This window comes from Thunnus thynnus, chromosome 17 (genome assembly GCF_963924715.1).
Source record: "Thunnus thynnus chromosome 17, fThuThy2.1, whole genome shotgun sequence".
NCBI lineage: Eukaryota > Metazoa > Chordata > Actinopteri > Scombriformes > Scombridae > Thunnus > Thunnus thynnus.
In genome coordinates this window covers 13,111,183-13,131,626 of record NC_089533.1, presented here as the reverse complement: position 1 = coordinate 13,131,626, position 20,444 = coordinate 13,111,183, and the positions used below count along the sequence as shown (strand labels likewise).

The following is a 20,444-nucleotide window of genomic DNA, read 5'->3' as shown; positions in this document are numbered from 1 at the left end:
TATTTGAGTTTACATTTGCAATAAAAGCACAAGAGAGAACAGAACTACTTCTTCATCTGGTTTTAGATTCCTGTTAACATGTTGAGAAATGCAACTGAAACTGAGTCTTCATCCTTCATCAGTGAAGCATCACTTCTCTGCTCCTCCCTCTTTTTCTTCCCAGGATGCACCTGCAGGCCTCCTCTCCTTATTTATAACTCCATGTAAATGAAGATGTCAAGTGTCAGCTCTCTTATCATTTAGTCAATCAAAGAGTTTGCCTCTAATCTGTATATAATGTGCATGTGTGCAAAACCAGACCTTATATCCTGCAACAAAAGTCTCTTGTTGACTTCTGAAAAAATGTAGATTAGAAGATTTTTTTTTTTTATAAATCTCTATGTAGAGTGAACAAAATGTCACAAAATTTTTGAAACTTTCATCTGTCATTATGAAGAAGAAAGAAATTCACACAAACTGAAGGCTCTTTTCACATCATGAATTTATTGTATTTTCAAAATAAAAATGAACAACTACACTGAAAATAGTGAATACAGATGAGACATTTCCCTCCTTTGATGATAAGTGACCAACAAAAGTCACAAACCACACAGATTGAACCAAAGCTCCTCCTCCTGTCAGTCACTCTCAGTTTCAGTGTTGTATTAAATTGCTCCTCCAGCACCTCCTCTCCTCATCCTCCAAACCCTCTCATCTGTCAGCAGTAAGCTCACTTTCCAAGTTACAAGGCCATTCTCAGCACACACTGACAACATGCTGGGGACCCTCTGCACTCTCATCACTGCTCTAACATGTAAGGAGGCTGACTTACTGCAGCTTTGACCTCATGTTGGATTCATCAGTCTGTGTGTTTCTCTTGACTCCATGTCATCTTGTTGTTTCCAGATGTGAGTGGTGTGACGGTGGTGACACAGAAGCCTCCTGTTGTGACAGTGAGGAAAGGAGAGACAGTCACCATGGACTGTAACCTGGGAACTGTTACTGATCAACCAGCTTACTGGTATAAACAGATTCCAGGAGGAGTTCCTCAGTTTGTGCTGAGTTTTTATCACAGCTGGGGCTTTCCAAACTATGGTTCTGGTTTCTCTTCTCCCAAGTTCACATCTAATCATCAGTCAAAATCAGATTATCGACTGATTATCAAAAACGTGGAGGAGGGAGACTCAGCAGTCTATTACTGTAAAACACGGGACTACTCTGTGGATGACTTCGTATCACAGTGATTTACACCGTGACAAAAACCTCCTCACTGAATACACTCACTTCTGCTTTTGATGCTGTATGAACGTTCACTAAATGTGAAACCATCCATTAACCAAAGCCGTATCCAATTGACCCATGTTACATGAGAAAATATTTCTAAAGTATGTCTCTACTTTATTCTACACAACAACAGTAAAAGTAATAGTTTACATGAATCCATCTTTTCACTACTCCAAACATTCACCCCTGCAGTGTTGAAAGGAAGCTGTTACAATAACAGATTGTGGTTTAATCTTCACAAATAAAAGCAGTTTTAGACTGAAACCATGTTTGTGATCACACAATAAAAAAATGCCCAAATATTTGTATTGAAGAAAATGATCCAACTACACCTTCAGTATAATGTGTTTGTTCATCTAGCGGAGCTTTAATGCACATAACTTGACAACCATCTTAGATTGTTATGGTTTAGCTTTTAAACCATTAGATTTATGATTTTCTTTGTTTTCAGGCTTAAGTTTGAAACAACTGAACTCAATCAAAAGGGTCATTTTTTTCTCAGACTAAACAAAATGGAGATATTATTATAAAAATGTATAGAACCACTTTTTTATCTGCAACACTTTCTGTGACTTACCAATGATGAGTGACTGCGTCAATTCAAATATTTCTGTTTTGTCTAACATGTGAGATGTTTTATAGCAGTGGTTGATGATAGAGTGATCATCTCGTCTGCTTCTCTTGATGACAAATGACCATGTTGGCTTTTATTGTTATGAATAAGTGATGTGAGTATGGAGACACATGTCATCAAAACACCTTTATAATGAACAATAGATATATGATCAACAACAACAGCAGTAACGCTTTTTGCCATGAAATAATTTGTCAATGTGATATGAAACCACATATGTGATGTAGGAGATTCATAAATGAAAACAGTGTTGAGTGTTGAAACTCCTCCTCCACTTCTCCTCTCCTCAGTGTCTTTATAAGCTTCAGTCTCTCTTCTCCTCACACTCCAACCCTGCTCACCTCTCAGCTGGACAGTAAGGGACGTTTACACCACACACTGACAACATGCTGGGGACCCTCTGCACTCTCATCACTGCTCTAACTTGTAAGATATTCTTCTGATTCCTTTTATATTTCATATTTTCAGGCTGAAACCTTTTAACTCATGTGTTTTTCTGTGTTTGTTGACAGATGTTGATGCAGCGAAAGTTGTGACCCAGACACCCGCTGTCCACACGGTTTCTACAGGACAAGAAGTTGTTCTCAATTGCAACATTCAGAGAGATGATAGTGCATATGTCAGCTGGTATAAACAGGTTCCTGGTCAAGCTCCTCAGTATGTTTTGAAATTTTATCATTCTCACAGTTCACCCAGCTTTGGAACAGGATTCTCCTCAGACAGATTCAACTCTAGATCCTCATCAAACATAGATTATCAGTTCATCATTAAGCGGGCAGAGGCAGGAGACTCTGCAGTCTATTACTGTGACACATGGGACAGCTCTGCTAAGGAGGGAGTATCACAGTGATTTACTCTGTGACAAAAACCTCTTCACAAAGTACTTCTGCTTTTTGAGTCTCTCACACATCAACTAATGTTCTCTGTAGCTACATGAGACTTTAAAGATCAATACAAACCAGTTTCATCAATCTGTTCTTAAAAAAACACTCATTTCATATAAAAGTTCAGTTGAAGATTTATTGAAGAGATAATTAAGTTCAATGTTTGTTGTTTTTTCCTTTTCATTTGCAAGACAATGCAAAGACACTAATGAGTGGTGAAGAAATGTAAGAATGGAGATTTATTGTTAACTTTGGGGACACGTGATAAATATTCTAAATGGGAATAGCTTGCTAAGTGGACCTTTCGATTAGTTCATTTGACACATACTTTAAAATCATCAACAAGTACAAACATTACAAAATCAAAGTTAATGTGGATTAAGAGTCAATATGCAATTTTGTGAGTAGATGACTTAGAGAACTGTGATAAAATGCAACAAGAGATAAATATTTCTGTTCACACTATGCTTTGCTTATAATTGAACTCTAATTTTGTGTTTGGAGTCCTGAGACCCCCAAAATATACTTAACATTGTTTTATCAGCTTAATACTTCATGGCTTTTATGAAAATTGCTGATATGATTTTGCACAGATGACATGTTTCAGGAGACAGCTACAGAAAATGATACATTTCTTCTGTTTGTGGTCTTTGAGAACCCAGCTGTAAAACATGTTTAAATACAATGAATTTTCATCAGCTCTATCTGTGATTGATGTTGTCAGCACTTTTTCACAGCACTACTCCTCCCAAATCCAAAATTAGTCTTTATAGTCTGTTCATAAGAGGTCTAACAGGGAGTTCAACCTCTCTGTGGTCTAACTGGCCCCAAACAGAAGTGACATCACTATGTGGGATGATATACAGCACATGTCTTTGTATGTGAATTACTTTTTGGCAAACAAAACATACTTTTCTACATGTTGGGTTTCAATGTGGTCATAAGAGAGAAAAATATTCATAGAACAAAAATGGTTGATTTAGCAGATAATATGAATATTGTTTACAAATACAGAACTGTGGGACTCCAAACAATGTCAACAATATACAAGAGTTAACACGGGACATAATAAATAGCCTAATGAGTCCAGATTGCATGAGCCATTTTTATTTTCTATATAATCATTTTTTTTTGATTATTTTAATTGGTTTGATTAAAATATGATTTTTGAAGATGACCTTTGGAAGAAGCAAGTTAAACACAGAATGATTTTTATATCACCCTGCACTCAATAATACCCATGTAAACTTTGCTGAATTGTGTGAGTGATGCATTTATGAAAGAAAACATTTCCACCATCATCTCTCTTTATTCAATGATGATATTTGGACTTTTATTTTTCAACATGAAAACAAAATGATGCAACAGAAGATTCAGAATCAATCCTCAAGTCCAGCAGTGTTTTGGAATATAAACAGAGTGATGAAGAGAATAAGATGTTGACAGTGAAAGTTGGTCTCAACAGGATGTTTCAGTTTCACTCCCCTCATTAGTGAGAGTCAGGAGGTTTTTGTACAGCCATGTGTACAAACTGAATCACTGTGGTATTCGGACAAGGCAGCAAGCTGATCGTGACAAGTAAGTACTTTTAAACTGATCATAAAACAAGATAGATTTATTGTTTCTGATGCATATTAAGAGAAAATAATCAATTTATGTGTGACTTGTTGTTGTACTTCTTTCAGTGAATAATAGATTCATCTTGTACTTTAGTTATTTAGATACTAAACTATGTGTTTGAAGGCAAATGAAATATCTGTAAACAATCACAATGTTTAAAATGTTCTCCACAAATATTTTTATGTTATTTTATGTTTGAGGCATTTTAAAGAGTTTTTTCTTTTTTTAATTTAAATATTCTGATGAGATTTAACCTTGTAAAGGCATTCTAGCTACAGGTTTGTAAGGTTATCTGTCAAAATGATTTTACATCATGATACTGATAGTAAATTACTGTGCTTGTGTTATTTAATTACTTATCTTCTAAAGTTTGATGGTGATTTTGAATTTATCTGAACTTTATATTGGCTGTTTAAAAATAAATATGTATTCTACTTTGATGCTTAGACACCACTAAAGCAAAGTGACTACTGATATATATAAGAATTTAATTTTTTGACTGAAATTATTTCATTAGAATTCAAATACCATTTTGTGCTTGTGGATTTGTTTCCAATATGAAAAATTATACAGAGATAATGATTGAATTTCTGAGTTTGTGATTGATGAATGTTTTTGCCATTTAAAATGTTTAGTTTTTTTTACTTCATCAGCATGATTGTTATATATTGTCAAAACAATGAATGAATTAATATGTTACAGTACTGTTACTGTCATTATTTGTGTTACTGATTTGATGTATAATTGTCCTTCATGTATTTTCAGGCTCCAGCCTCTCTCCTCCTGTCCTGACAGTCTTCCCTCCGTCCAGTGCTGAGCTCCAGTCCAACAAAGCCACTCTGGTCTGTCTGTCCAGTCAGTCTGTGCCTTTTGCAGATGTGACCTGGTTGTCTGCTGGGAGTCCAGTGAGCAGTGGGATCTCTAGCAGCACCGCTGTACAGCAACCAGACCAGACTTTCCAAATCAGCAGCTATCTGTCCATCCAGACTTCAGACTGGAACATGGACAAGGTTTACACATGTAAAGTGTCTTTGGGCTCCCAGACTTCAGAGAAAAACATCAACAAGTCAAAGTGTCCCGCTGAAGAATAGTAGAGGACCAGAATGAGCATTTAAAATCTGTTTCTTTACTGTTTGTGCTGTTTGCTCATAACAAGGTTTAGATGTTAGAAAAGATGTGTCTGCATGCTTGTAATAAATGTTGTGACAGTTAGGTGGAGGTGTTGTATCAGCTTTGCAATTGTTGCATCTTTGAAGAGATGTTAAATAAAATAAAAGCATTGTGATAAAAAATCATAGTTTGTATTTTTTTAATTCTCATGTAAATACGATTTAAAACAGTAATGATTTACCTGCAATAAGTGTAACCTTCACTAGATTTTATTTGTCCTGTAATGTTCATCTCACTGATAATTACAGTTAATCCAGAACACACAGATGACAGACTTATGTGTAGTTTATTCTTACTGAAATATTCATTATTATATATAAATGAAGAAAGCTACATTGTATTTGAGTTTACATTTGCAATAAAAGCACAAGAGAGAACAGAACTACTTCTTCATCTGGTTTTAGATTCCTGTTAACATGTTGAGAAATGCAACTGAAACTGAGTCTTCATCCTTCATCAGTGAAGCATCACTTCTCTCCTCCTCCCTCTTTTTCTTCCCAGGATGCACCTGCAGGCCTCCTCTCCTTATTTATAACTCCATGTAAATGAAGATGTCAAGTGTCAGCTCTCTTATCATTTAGTCAATCAAAGAGTTTGCCTCTAATCTGTATATAATGCGCATGTGTGCAAAACCAGACCTTATATCCTGCAACAAAAGTCACTTCTGAAAAAATTAGAAGATTTTTTTTTTTATAAATCTCTATGTAGAGTGAACAAAATGTCACAAAATTTTTGAAACTTTCATCTGTCATTATGAAGAAGAAAGAAATTCACACAAACCGAAGGCTCTTTTCACACCATGAATTTATTGTATTTTAAAAATAAAAATGAACAACTACACTGAAAATAGTGAATACAGATGAGACATTTCCCTCCTTTGATGATAAGTGACCAACAAAAGTCACAAACCACACAGATCAAACCAAAGCTCCTCCTCCTGTCAGTCACTCTCAGTTTCAGTGTTGTATTAAATTGCTCCTCCAGCACCTCCTCTCCTCATCCTCCAAACCCTCTCATCTGTCAGCAGTAAGCTCACTTTCCAAGTTACAAGGCCATTCTCAGCACACACTGACAACATGCTGGGGACCCTCTGCACTCTCATCACTGCTCTAACATGTAAGGAGGCTGACTTACTGCAGCTTTGACCTCATGTTGGATTCATCAGTCTGTGTGTTTCTCTTGACTCCGTGTCATCTTGTTGTTTCCAGGTGTGAGTGGTGTGACGGTGGTGACACAGAAGCCTCCTGTTGTGACAGTGAGGAAAGGAGAGACAGTCACCATGGACTGTAACCTGGGAACTGTTACTAATGAACGAGCTTGGTGGTATAAACAGATTCCAGGAGGAGTTCCTCAGTTTGTGCTGAGGTTCCGTCATGACTGGAGCTCTGTAGTATACGGCTCTGGTTTCTCTTCTCCCAAATTCACATCTAATCATCAGTCAAAATCAGATTATCGACTGATCATCAACAATGTGGAGGAGGGAGACTCAGCAGTCTATTACTGTAAAACATGGGACACCTCTGTGCGTGAGTTCGTATCACAGTGATTTACACCATGACAAAAACCTCCTCACTGAATACACTCACTTCTGCTTTTGATGTTGTAAGAACGTTCACTAAATATGAAACCATCCATTAACCAAAGCCGTATCCAATTGATGTTGCATGAGAAAATATTTTCAAAGTATGTCTCTACTTTATTCTACACAACAACAGTAAAAGTAATAGTTTACATGAATCCATCTTTTCACTACTACAAACATTCACCCCTGCAGTGTTGAAAGGAAACTGTTACAATAACAGATTGTGGTTTAATCTTCACAAATAAAAGCAGCTTTAGACTGAAACCATGTTTGTGATCACACAATAAAAAAATGCCCAAATATTTGTATTGAAGAAAATGATCCAACTACGCCTTCAGTATAATGTGTTTGTTCATCTAGCGGAGCTTTAATGCACATAACTTGACAATCATCTTAGATTTTTATGGTTTAGGTTTTAAACCATTAGATTTATGATTTTCTTTGTTTTCAGGCTTAAGTTTGAAACAACTGAACTCAATCAAAAGGGTCAATTTTTTCTCAGACTAAACAAAATGGAGATATTATTATAAAAATGTATAGAACCACTTTTTTATCTGCAACACTTTCTGTGACTTACCAATGATGAGTGACTGCGTCAATTCAAATATTTCTGTTTTGTCTAACATGTGAGATGTTTTATAGCAGTGGTTGATGATAGAGTGATCATCTCGTCTGCTTCTCTTGATGACAAATGACCATGTTGGCTTTTATTGTTATGAATAAGTGATGTGAGTATGGAGACACATGTCATCAAAACACCTTTATAATGAAAAATAGATATATGATCAACAACAACAGCAGTAAAGCTTTTTGCCATGAAATCATTTGTCAATGTGATATGAAACCACATATGTGATGTAGGAGATTCATAAATGAAAACAGTGTTGAGTGTTGAAACTCCTCCTCCACTTCTCCTCTCCTCAGTGTCTTTATAAGCTTCAGTCTCTCTTCTCCTCACACTCCAACCCTGCTCACCTCTCAGCTGGACAGTAAGGGACGTTTACACCACACACTGACAACATGCTGGGGACCCTCTGCACTCTCATCACTGCTCTAACATGTAAGATATTCTTCTGATTCCTTTTATATTTCATATTTTCAGGCTGAAACCTTTTAACTCGTGTGTTTTTCTGTGTTTGTTGACAGATGTTGATGCGGTGATAGTTGTGACCCAGACGCCCGCTGTCCACACAGTTTCTATAGGACAAGAAGTTGTTCTCAACTGCAACATTCAGAGAGATGATAGTGCATATGTCAGCTGGTATAAACATGTTCCTGGTAAAGTTCCTCAGTATGTTCTGAGTTTTTACCATTCTGACAGTTCACCCAGCTTTGGAACAGGATTCTCCTCAGACCGATTCAACTCTAGATCTTCATCAAACATAGATTATCAGTTCATCATTAAGCGGGCAGAGGCAGGAGACACTGCAGTCTATTACTGTCAAACATGGGACGACTCTGCTAATGAGGACGTATCACAGTGATTTACTCTGTGACAAAAACCTCTTCACAAAGTACTTCTGCTTTTTGAGTCTCTCACACATCAACTAATGTTCTCTGTAGCTACATGAGACTTTAAAGATCAATACAAACCAGTTTCATCAATCTGTTGTTAAAAAAACACTCATTTCATATAAAAGTTTAGTGGCTGATCTCATGAAGAGATAATTAAACTCAGTGTTTGTTGTTTTTTCCTTTTCATTTGCACTGGACAATGCAATGCAAACACATTGATCAGTGATGAACAAATATAAGCATAGAGATTTATTCTTGACTTTGGGGACACATGTATGTGAGAAATATCTTAAACAGTCGGGGAACAGCTCAGTAAGTGGACCTTGCTTTTAGATCATTTAACTGAAGAAACAATGATTTCTCTAAAAACACTTCATTTAACACAGGACATAATAAACAGCCTGATGAGTCCTCTGTTGCACGAGCAATTTTCTGTGTAATTACTTCTTTTTGATTATTTTAATTGTTTTGAATAAAATTTGATGTTTGAAGATGACTTTTGGAGGAAGCAAGTTAAACATACAATGATTTTTATATCACCCTGCACTCAATAATACCCACATCAACTTTGCTGCCTTGTGTGAGTGATGCATTTATGAAGGAAAATATTTCCACCATCATCCCTCTTCATTCAATGATGATATTTGGACTTTTAACATCAACATGAAAACAAGATGATGCAACAGAAGATTCAGAATCAATCCTCAAGTCCAGCAGTGTTTTGGAATATAAACAGAGTGATGAAGAGAATGAGACGTTGACAGTGAAAGTTGGTCTCAACAGGATGTTTCAGTTTCACTCCCCTCATTAGTGAGAGTCAGGAGGTTTTTGTACAGCCATGTGTACAAACTGAATCACTGTGGTATTCGGACAAGGCACCAAGCTGATCGTGACAAGTAAGTACTTTTAAATTGATCATAAAACAAGATAGATTTATTGTTTCTGTTACATATTAAGAGAAAATAATCAATTTATGTGTGACTTGTTGTTGTACTTCTTTCAGTGAATAATAGATTCATCTTGTACTTTAGTTATTTAGATACTAAACTATGTGTTTGAAGGCAAATGAAATATCTGTAAACAATCACAATGTTTAAAATGTTCTCCACAAATATTTTTATGTTATTTTATGTTTGAGGCATTTTAAAGAGTTTTTTCTTTTTTTTTAATTTAAATATTCTGACGAGATTTAACCTTGTAAAGGCATTCTAGCTACAGGTTTGTAAGGTTATCTGTCAAAATGATTTTACATCATGATACTGATAGTAAATTACTGTGCTTGTGTTATTTAATTACTTATCTTCTAAAGTTTGATGGTGATTTTGAATTTATCTGAACTTTATATTGGCTGTTTAAAAATAAATATGTATTTTTCTTTGATGCTTAGACACCACTAAAGCAAAGTGACTACTGATATATTAGAATTTAATTTTTTGACTGAAATTATTTCATTAGAATTCAAATACCATTTTGTGCTTGTGGATTTGTTTCCAATATGAAAAATTATACAGAGATAATGATTGAATTTCTGAGTTTGTGATTGATAAATGTTTTTGCCATTTAAAATGTTTAGTTTTTTTTACTTCATCAGCATGATTGTTATATATTGTCAAAACAATGAATGAATTAATATGTTACAGTACTGTTACTGTCATTATTTGTGTTACTGATTTGATGTATAATTGTCCTTCATGTGTTTTCAGGCTCCAGCCTCTCTCCTCCTGTCCTGACAGTCTTCCCTCCGTCCAGTGCTGAGCTCCAGTCCAACAAAGCCACTCTGGTCTGTCTGTCCAGTCAGTCTGTGCCTTTTGCAGATGTGACCTGGTTGTCTGCTGGGAGTCCAGTGAGCAGTGGGATCTCTAGCAGCACCGCTGTACAGCAACCAGACCAGACTTTCCAAATCAGCAGCTATCTGTCCATCCAGACGTCAGACTGGAACATGGACAAGGTTTACACATGTAAAGTGTCTTTGGGCTCCCAGACTTCAGAGAAAAACATCAACAAGTCAAAGTGTCCCGCTGAAGAATAGTAGAGGACCAGAATGAGCATTTAAAATCTGTTTCTTTACTGTTTGTGCTGTTTGCTCATAACAAGGTTTAGATGTTAGAAAAGATGTGTCTGCATGCTTGTAATAAATGTTGTGACAGTTAGGTGGAGGTGTTGTATCAGCTTTGCATTTGGTACATTTTCCAAGACTTGTTTAATTAAATAAAAGCATTGTGATATAAAAAATGGTTTGTATTTATTTGTTCTCATGAAAAATTTAAAAACAGTTTTAACTGAACTGCAATAACTGTAACCTTCACTAGATTTTATTTTTCTTCTGATGTTCATCTCACTGATATTTACAGTTAATCCAGAACACACAGATGACATTTAGGAATTTTATATTGTTATCGGGTTTAAATGTGCCATAAATGCATAAGAAGGAACAAACTTGATTAATATTTCTTTATTTTGTTTTAGTAATTTGCAACAGTTGAGATGTTAGAAAAATCTGATAAACTATGTAGAAACTGAAACTGAGTTTTCATCCTTCATCAGTGAAGCGTCACTTCTCTCCTCCTTCTCTTCTTAACCAGGATGCACCTGCAGGCCTCCTCTACTTATTTCAGAGGGAACTGTCTCTGACTGAAAACACACTTATGTTTTATTTATTGTCATTCAGTCAAAGACAGTCAACCTCTAATCTGTTCATATACGCATGTGTGCAGTTTCAGAGCTTATATCCTGCAACAAATGTCTCTTTTTTACTTCTGAAAAACTTGTAAATTAGAGGATGATTTTTCATAAAAGTCTAACTAGAAAAATGTTTTGAAAATTTCCAAAACTTCCATGCGTGAATCTCATCATTTATGATCTGAAAATAATAAGAAATCCATAAAAACTACAAGCCTTTTTCACATCTTGCCATTGTTGTATTTTATAAAGAAAAGTTTACTTCTACACTGAAGAAAAGGTCAATGCAGATGAGACATTTCCCACCACAGATGATAAGCGACCAAAAAATGTCACAAACCATGCAGATCAAACCAAAGCTCCTCCTCCTGTCAGTCACTCTCAGTTTCAGTGTTGTATTAAATTGCTCCTCCAGCACCTCCTCTCCTCATCCTCCAAACCCTCTCATCTGTCAGCAGTAAGCTCACTTTCCAAGTTACAAGGCCATTCTCAGCACACACTGACAACATGCTGGGGACCCTCTGCACTCTCATCACTGCTCTAACATGTAAGGAGGCTGACTTACTGCAGCTTTGACCTCATGTTGGATTCATCAGTCTGTGTGTTTCTCTTGACTCCGTGTCATCTTGTTGTTTCCAGGTGTGAGTGGTGTGACGGTGGTGACACAGAAGCCTCCTGTTGTGACGATGAGGAAAGGAGAGACAGTCACCATGGACTGTAACCTGGGAACTGTTACTGATAAACGAGCTTGGTGGTATAAACAGATTCCAGGAGGAGTTCCTCAGTTTGTGCTGAGTTTTCATCGCAGCTTGAGCTCTCCAAGCTATGGCCCTGGTTTCTCCTCTCCTAAATTCACATCTAACCATCAGTCAACATCAGATTATAGACTGATCATCAACAATGTGGAGGAAGGAGACTCAGCAGTCTATTACTGTAAAACATGGGACAGCTCTGTGAATCAGTTCGTATCACAGTGATTTACACCGTGACAAAAACCTCCTCACTAAACACTTCTGCTTTTTGATTCTCTAAGATAAGAACTGAAGCAATTATCTGTATAACACAATGCAGGTGTGAGTGGTGTGACGGTGGTGACACAGAAGCCTCCTGTTGTGACAGTGAGGAAAGGAGAGACAGTCACCATGGACTGTAACCTGGGAACTGTTACTGGCAGTAGTGGTCGCTGGTATAAACAGATTCCAGGAGGAGTTCCTCAGTTTGTGCTGAGTTTTTATCACAGCTGGAGCTCTCCAGGCTATGGTTCTGGTTTCTCTTCTCCCAAATTCACATCTACTCATCAATCAAAATCAGATTATCGTTTGATCATCAACAATATGGAAGAGGGAGATTCAGCAGTCTACTATTGTAACACATAGGATGGCTCTGTTAACGAGTAGTGACAAAAACCTCCTCACTAAACACTTCTGCTTTTTGACTTGCCTACACATGACTGAGAGTGAAGCCATTAGCTAATGCTCTCACCTTCCCAACATAATGAAACATATGTTTTCAGAACAGTTTTTATTGGATTCTCACATTCTGCTTTCTGAGTCACTGACACATCCGCACTGAGTGTGAAGCAATGAACCAAAACTCTCTGTAACTTCCTATATACACAATTTTTTTTTTTTTTTTACAAACTCCCAAATCTTCTTCATGCATTCTCACGATTTCTTACAATAAGGTAACAGTAATCTAACTACATGCATCCTGCATTCATGGGACAGACCCTTACTGACACACAGCTGTTGCAGAATTAAACAGTTCATTCAAATGCAGCTAAAACATGAGCAGATCATTGCTATATTAATGTAACAACAGATACTCTAAAGTAGATACAGAGATTCTTGATTTGATTTTTGATCATTTTGGATTATTAGCAAACATGTTTGCTTGGTGAGAGAAATATTTAGAAGAATAAAAATACTGAGATGAGAGTTTACTCAATATCCTGCTTATTATAGAACAGAGTTTGCTGCATATAAAATACAACTTTGGGAGAACATGAAAAAATAAACTGATAAAAAAAACCAAACAATTATGATATATTTATCATGTGGTCAATGTAATCTAATGAATCTAAAAATATCTAATGATTAACACAGGAAGTTAAATAGAATTAATCTGATATCACCCTTAGAGTAGATAATACTCACACAACAACAGGTTTTCATGAACAACAGTAGTTATACAATATTGTTTAATGAGAAATTATTTAATGTGACACTGCAAACATGATGTAGGTGATTTTTCAACGAGAACCGTGTTGAGTGTTGAAACTCCTCCTCCTCCACTTCTCCTCTCCTCAGTGTCTTTATAAGCTTCAGTCTCTCTTCTCCTCACACTCCAACCCTGCTCACCTCTCAGCTGGACAGTAAGGAACGTTTACACCACACACTGACAACATGCTGGGGACCCTCTGCACTCTCATCACTGCTCTAACATGTAAGATATTCTTCTGATTCCTTTTATATTTCATATTTTCAGGCTGAAACCTTTTAGCTCATGTGTTTTTCTGTGTTTGTTGACAGATGTTGATGCAGCGAAAGTTGTGACCCAGACGCCCGCTGTCCACACAGTTTCTACAGGACAAGAAGTTGTTCTCAACTGCAACATTCAGAGAGATGATTATGTATCTGTCAACTGGTATAAACAGGTTCCTGGTAAAGCTCCTCAGTATGTTCTGGGTTTTTACCATTCTGGCAGTTCACCCACCTTTGGACCAGGATTCTCCTCAGACCGATTCAACTCTAGATCTTCATCAAACATAGATTATGTGTGCAGTTTCAGAGCTTATATCCTGCAACAAATGTCTCTTTTTTACTTGTGAAAAACTTGTAAATTAGAGGATGATTTTTCATAAAAGTCTAACTAGAAAAATGTTTTGAAAATTTCCAAAACTTTCATGCGTGAATCTCATCATTTATGTAAAGATCAAACCAAAGCTCCTCCTCCTGTCAGTCACTCTCAGTTTCAGTGTTGTATTAAATTGCTCCTCCAGCACCTCCTCTCCTCATCCTCCAAACCCTCTCATCTGTCAGCAGTAAGCTCACTTTCCAAGTTACAAGGCCATTCTCAGCACACACTGACAACATGCTGGGGACCCTCTGCACTCTCATCACTGCTCTAACATGTAAGGAGGCTGACTTACTGCAGCTTTGACCTCATGTTGGATTCATCAGTCTGTGTGTTTCTCTTGACTCCGTGTCATCTTGTTGTTTCCAGGTGTGAGTGGTGTGACGGTGGTGACGCAGAAGCCTCCTGTTGTGACAGTGAGGAAAGGAGAGACAGTCACCATGGACTGTAACCTGGGAACTGTTACTGACAGTAGTGTTCGCTGATATAAACAGGGTCCAGGAGGAGTTCATCAGTATGTTCTGAGGTTCCGTCATGACTATAGCTCTGTAGATTATGGCTCTGGTTTCTCTTCTCCCAAATTCACATCTACTTATCAGTCAAAATCAGATTATCGACTGATCATCAACAATGTGGAGGAGGGAGACTCAGCAGTCTATTACTGTAAAACATGGGACACCTCTGTGAGTGAGTACGCATCACAGTGATTTACACCGTGACATAAACCTCCTCACTGAATACACTCACTTCTGCTTTTGATGCTGTAAGAATGTTCACTAAATATGAAACCATCCATTAACCAAAGCCGTATCCAATTGACCCATGTTACATGAGAAAATATTTCGAAAGTATGTCTCTACTTTATTCTACACAACAACAGTAAAAGTAATAGTTTACATGAATCCATCTTTTCACTACTACAAACATTCACCCCTGCAGTGTTGAAAGGAAGCTGTTACAATAACAGATTGTGGTTTAATCTTCACAAATAAAAGCAGCTTTAGACTGAAACCATGTTTGTGATCACACAATAAAAAAATGCCCAAATATGTATATTGAAGAAAATGATCCAACTACACCTTCAGTATAATGTGTTTGTTCATCTAGCGGAGCTTTAATGCACATAACTTGACAACCATCTTAGATTTTTATGGTTTAGGTTTTAAACCATTAGATTTATGATTTTCTTTGTTTTCAGGCTTAAGTTTGAAACAACTGAACTCAATCAAAAGGCTCATTTTTTTCTCAGACTAAACAAAATGGAGATATTATTATAAAAATGTATAGAACCACTTTTTTATCTGCAACACTTTCTGTGACTTACCAATGATGAGTGACTGCGTCAATTCAATTATTTCTGTTTTGTTTAACATGTGAGATGTTTTATAGCAGTGGTTGATGATAGAGTGATCATCTCGTCTGCTTCTCTTGATGACAAATGACCATGTTGGCTTTTATTGTTATGAATAAGTGATGTGAGTATGGAGACACATGTCATCAAAACACCTTTATAATGAAAAATAGATATATGATCAACAACAACAGCAGTAACGCTTTTTGCCTTGAAATAATTTGTCAATGTGATATGAAACCACATATGTGATGTAGGAGATTCATAAATGAAAACAGTGTTGAGTGTTGAAACTCCTCCTCCTCCACTTCTCCTCTCCTCAGTGTCTTTATAAGCTTCAGTCTCTCTTCTCCTCACACTCCAACCCTGCTCACCTCTCAGCTGGACAGTAAGGGACGTTTACACCACACACTGACAACATGCTGGGGACCCTCTGCACTCTCATCACTGCTCTAACATGTAAGATATTCTTCTGATTCCTTTTATATTTCATATTTTCAGGTTGAAACCTTTTAACTCATGTATTTTTCTGTGTTTGTTGACAGATGTTGATGCAGCGATAGTTGTGACCCAGACGCCCGCTGTCCACACAGTTTCTACAGGACAAGAAGTTGTTCTCAACTGCAACATTCAGAGATATGATGGAAATTATGTCAGCTGGTATAAACAGGTTCCTGGTAAAGCTCCTCAGTATGTTTTGAGATTTCACCATTCTGGCAGTTCACTCAGCTTTGGACCAGGATTCTCCTCAGACAGATTCAACTCTAGATCTTCATCAAAAATAGATTATCAGTTCATCATTAAGCGGGCAGAGGCAGGAGACACTGCAGTCTATTACTGTAATACATGGGACGACTCTGCTAATGAGGGAGTATCACAGTGATTTACTCTGTGACAAAAACCTCTTCACAAAGTACTTCTGCTTTTTGAGTCTCTCACACATCAACTAATGTTCTCTGTAGCTACATGAGACTTTAAAGATCAATACAAACCAGTTTCATCAATCTGTTCTTAAAAAAACACTCATTTCATGTAAAAGTTTAGTGGCTGATTTCATGAAGAGATAATTAAACTCAGTGTTTGTTGTTTTTTCCTTTTCATTTGCACTGGACAATGCAATGCAAACACATTGATCAGTGATGAACAAATATAAGCATAGAGATTTATTCTTGACTTTGGGGACACATGTATGTGAGAAATATCTTAAACAGTCGGGGAACAGCTCAGTAAGTGGACCTTGCTTTTAGATCATTTAACAGAAGAAACAATGATTTCTCTAAAAACACTTCATTTAACACAGGACATAATAAACACCCTGATGAGTCCTCTGTTGCACGAGCAATTTTCTGTGTAATTACTTCTTTTTGATTATTTTAATTGGTTTGAATAAAATATGATGTTTGAAGATGACTTTTGGAGGAAGCAAGTTAAACATACAATGATTTTTATATCACCCTGCACTCAATAATACCCACATCAACTTTGCTGAATTGTGTGAGTGATGCATTTATGAAGGAAAACATTTCCACCATCATCCCTCTTCATTCAATGATGATATTTGGACTTTTACTTTTCAACATGAAAACAAAATGATGCAACAGAAGATTCAGAATCAATCCTCAAGTCCAGCAGTGTTTTGGAATATAAACAGACTGATGAAGAGAATGAGATGTTGACAGTGAAAGTTGGTCTCAACAGGATGTTTCAGTTTCACTCCCCTCATTAGTGAGAGTCAGGAGGTTTTTGTACAGCCATGTGTACAAACTGAATCACTGTGGTATTCGGACAAGGCAGCAAGCTGATCGTGACAAGTAAGTACTTTTAAACTGATCATAAAACAAGATAGATTTATTGTTTCTGTTGAATATTAAGAGAAAATAATCAATTTATGTGTGACTTGTTGTTGTACTTCTTTCAGTGAATAATAGATTCATCTTGTACTTTAGTTTAGATACTAAACTATGTGTTTGAAGGCAAATGAAATATCTGTAAACAATCACAATGTTTAAAATGTTTTCCACAAATATTCTTATGTTATTTTATGTTTGAGGCATTTTAAAGAGTTTTTCTTTTTTTTTTTAATTTAAATATTCTGACGAGATTTAACCTTGTAAAGGCATTCTAGCTACAGGTTTGTAAGGTTATCTGTCAAAATGATTTTACATCATGACACTGATAGTAAATTACTGTGCTTGTGTTATTTAATTACTTATCTTCTAAAGTTTGATGTTGATTTTGAATTTATCTGAACTTTATATTGGCTGTTTAAAAATAAATATGTATTTTTCTTTGATGCTCAGACACCACTAAAGCAAAGTGACTACTGATATATTAGAACTTAATTTTTTTGACTGAAAATATTTCATTAGGATTCAAATACCATTTTGTGCTTGTGGATTTGTTTCCAATATGAAAAATTATACAGAGATAATGATTGAATTTCTGAGTTTGTGATTGATAAATGTTTTTGCCATTTAAAATGTTTAGTTTTTTTACTTCATCAGCATGATTGTTATATATTGTCAAAACAATGAATGAATTAATATGTTACAGTACTGTTACTGTCATTATTTGTGTTACTGATTTGATGTATAATTGTCCTTCATGTATTTTCAGGCTCCAGCCTCTCTCCTCCTGTCCTGACAGTCTTCCCTCCGTCCAGTGCTGAGCTCCAGTCCAACAAAGCCACTCTGGTCTGTCTGTCCAGTCAGTCTGTGCCTTTTGCAGATGTGACCTGGTTGTCTGCTGGGAGTCCAGTGAGCAGTGGGATCTCTAGCAGCACCGCTGTTCAGCAACCAGACCAGACTTTCCAAATCAGCAGCTATCTGTCCATCCAGACTTCAGACTGGAACATGGACAAGGTTTACACATGTAAAGTGTCTTTGGGCTCCCAGACTTCAGAGAAGAACATCAACAAGTCAAAGTGTCCCGCTGAAGAATAGTAGAGGACCAGAATGAGCATTTAAAATCTGTTTCTTTACTGTTTGTGCTGTTTAGTCATTACATGGTTTAGATGTTAGAAAAGATGTGTCTGCATGCTTGTAATAAATGTTGTGACAGTTAGGTGGAGGTGTTGTATCAGCTTTGCAATTGCTAAAATTGATTAAGTCTTATTCAATAAAAATTTTAAAAAAATAAACATTTTGTCCAAAACATATTTGTGTTGATTTTTTTTCTTGCAAAATTAACCTCACCAGAGCTATTGATTGTAATGTTTATCTCATTAATAAAGTTAATTCAAGAGACATATATTGTATGATCGATATTTCTAGATTGTGGTTGAAATATCAAAAAAGTATACACTTAAATTAATAAAATTGTATCCTTATTGTGTGCAGAATTGATCAATATTTTTAATCAGGTTGAGTCTAAGATGTAAAAAGTAATATAAGATGAGTAGCAACTGAAACTTTGAGTTTTCATACTCAGTGAAGCATCGTCTCTCTCCTCCCCCTCTTTCTTCCCAGGATGCACCTGTTGGCCCTCGTTTCTTATTTATAGCTGCATGTAAATGAAGAGTTCAAACGTCAGCTCTCTGTAAAATCAGAAGAACCTGGTGGGACTGGGAACACACTGATGTTTTAACTATTATCATTTGATCAATCATAGACCTCCAATTTGTGTGAATTATGGACATGTTTGCAGAGTCAAAGCAGATATACTGCAATAGATATCTCTTGTTGACTTGTGAAAAATGTGGAAATTCAATGAAGATTAGTTTTAAACTCCAACTGAGCAAGCATAAATATCATCAAATATACTTTTATCCAAATATCTCATTCATACTGGACAAAGAAAAAGACACTTTTACAGTGCTACAGTCTTCAACAACAATCTTATCCATACAAATAGCGATGTAGTGATTATCTGCCTTTGAGTGTGACTTCTGTCATTTGATATGTTCATTAAATGGTCAATAATCTATCATTCTGTTTTGGGCCCAGAATTCAATTTGTTTATAAAATACTGTATATTTACCAAGATGTCCCATTATCAGCTGAGTTCCTCCTCAGCATGTTGCAGATAATATGTTAAAGACTGTTTTGTTTTTATTCCTATGTGAGAATGTAAATCTTATTTCTGTTCAGGTGAAATCAGTAAATTAGGGAAAACCATATTATCAGCAGATATTTCATGGAAGTTATTTGTGTTGTGAGCCGGCACATGCACACCAGTGTTAAAAGTGTCTCAAGCCAAACACAATCAGTCTGGTACATTTGAAAGGTGTGACTCAAAGTTTCTTCTGTGACTCATTCTTACATGTTTCCATAAGATGGGAAAAAAAAGGTTCACATGTAGAGAGTGTGCATGGAAAAAAATCTACACCAGCAGGTTTAGTCACAACTTAATAATAGTTCAATATTACAAACAAAATGCAAAGAACACCATGAGGTGTTTTCACAAAGTCATTTTTAGCCACAAGGGGCAAAGGGGCCTAAAAATCATTAATTAATGAACATAGATTATTGCTATGTGAATTTGTAATGAATGAACTCAATGCTTCATATTTGTTTGATCTGTAGCTATTTGATTGATAATTATATAAATGAGAATCCTGTGCCTTTATATAATCTCACTACATCAGATTTGATTTGGGTTTTTTTTTTCAAACAAAATGCTCTTTATTAAAACAATCAATTCAAAACACAGTAAAGTTAAATCATTTCCTCCAACTAAATAGGTGTGAACTGTAACAATATTCACTGGGACACAAATAACAATATGTTTTAATGTCAGAATTTGTCATTTCTAAATCTTGTAAGGCCAAATGCTCATCATTAATAAACCAAAAAAAGTGTTGCAGATAAAAAGCGGTTTTATACATTTTTGTAATAATCTTTCCATTTTGTTAAGTCTGAGAATAAATTACCCTTTTGATAGAGTTCAGTT

General features: G+C 36.0%; 2 protein-coding genes, 1 pseudogene and 1 gene segment (V, D, J or C); all 4 read left to right on the top strand.

The window, feature by feature from the left end:
- Positions 1 to 2,201: 2,201 nt before the first annotated feature.
- LOC137201273 (immunoglobulin lambda-1 light chain-like) lies at positions 2,202 to 5,693 on the top strand. The gene is made up of 4 exons (XM_067616230.1): positions 2,202 to 2,323; positions 2,410 to 2,746; positions 4,325 to 4,359; positions 5,167 to 5,693. Exons 1-4 carry the CDS (start codon positions 2,284 to 2,286, stop codon positions 5,490 to 5,492), a joined length of 738 nt encoding a protein of 245 aa, XP_067472331.1. The 5' UTR covers positions 2,202 to 2,283; the 3' UTR covers positions 5,493 to 5,693.
- A 954-nt stretch (positions 5,694 to 6,647) lies between these two features.
- Positions 6,648 to 7,117, top strand: LOC137168321 (immunoglobulin lambda variable 3-21-like). The segment is given in 2 exon segments: positions 6,648 to 6,687; positions 6,780 to 7,117. Coding segments are annotated over 2 exon segments (378 nt in total).
- Positions 7,118 to 8,092: 975 nt separating this feature from the next.
- Positions 8,093 to 10,804, top strand: LOC137201274 (immunoglobulin lambda-1 light chain-like; annotated as a pseudogene).
- A 970-nt stretch (positions 10,805 to 11,774) lies between these two features.
- LOC137201272 (immunoglobulin lambda-1 light chain-like) lies at positions 11,775 to 18,711 on the top strand. 2 transcript variants are annotated; one of them, XM_067616229.1, is made up of 4 exons: positions 11,775 to 11,894; positions 11,987 to 12,316; positions 17,336 to 17,365; positions 18,171 to 18,711. In XM_067616229.1, exons 1-4 carry the CDS (start codon positions 11,855 to 11,857, stop codon positions 18,494 to 18,496), a joined length of 726 nt encoding a protein of 241 aa, XP_067472330.1. In that variant the 5' UTR covers positions 11,775 to 11,854; the 3' UTR covers positions 18,497 to 18,711. The 2 variants fall into 2 exon arrangements, with proteins under 2 accessions (XP_067472330.1, XP_067472329.1); XM_067616228.1 differs by lacking the exons at positions 11,775 to 11,894; positions 11,987 to 12,316 and adding exons at positions 15,903 to 16,013; positions 16,100 to 16,429.
- Positions 18,712 to 20,444: the final 1,733 nt, after the last annotated feature.

Excerpts from the sequence above, each read along its gene's own strand:
- LOC137201273 (XM_067616230.1), top strand. The coding sequence starts at position 2,284 with ATGCTGGGGACCCTCTGCACTCTCATCACTGCTCTAACTT. Across the intron at positions 2,324-2,409 it reads TCTCATCACTGCTCTAACTT|ATGTTGATGCAGCGAAAGTT; the intron begins GTAAGATATTCT and ends GTTTGTTGACAG. Across the intron at positions 2,747-4,324 it reads AAGGAGGGAGTATCACAGTG|GGTATTCGGACAAGGCAGCA; the intron begins ATTTACTCTGTG and ends CTGAATCACTGT.
- LOC137201272 (XM_067616229.1), top strand. The coding sequence starts at position 11,855 with ATGCTGGGGACCCTCTGCACTCTCATCACTGCTCTAACAT. Across the intron at positions 11,895-11,986 it reads TCTCATCACTGCTCTAACAT|GTGTGAGTGGTGTGACGGTG; the intron begins GTAAGGAGGCTG and ends TGTTGTTTCCAG. Across the intron at positions 17,366-18,170 it reads CAGCAAGCTGATCGTGACAA|GCTCCAGCCTCTCTCCTCCT; the intron begins GTAAGTACTTTT and ends ATGTATTTTCAG.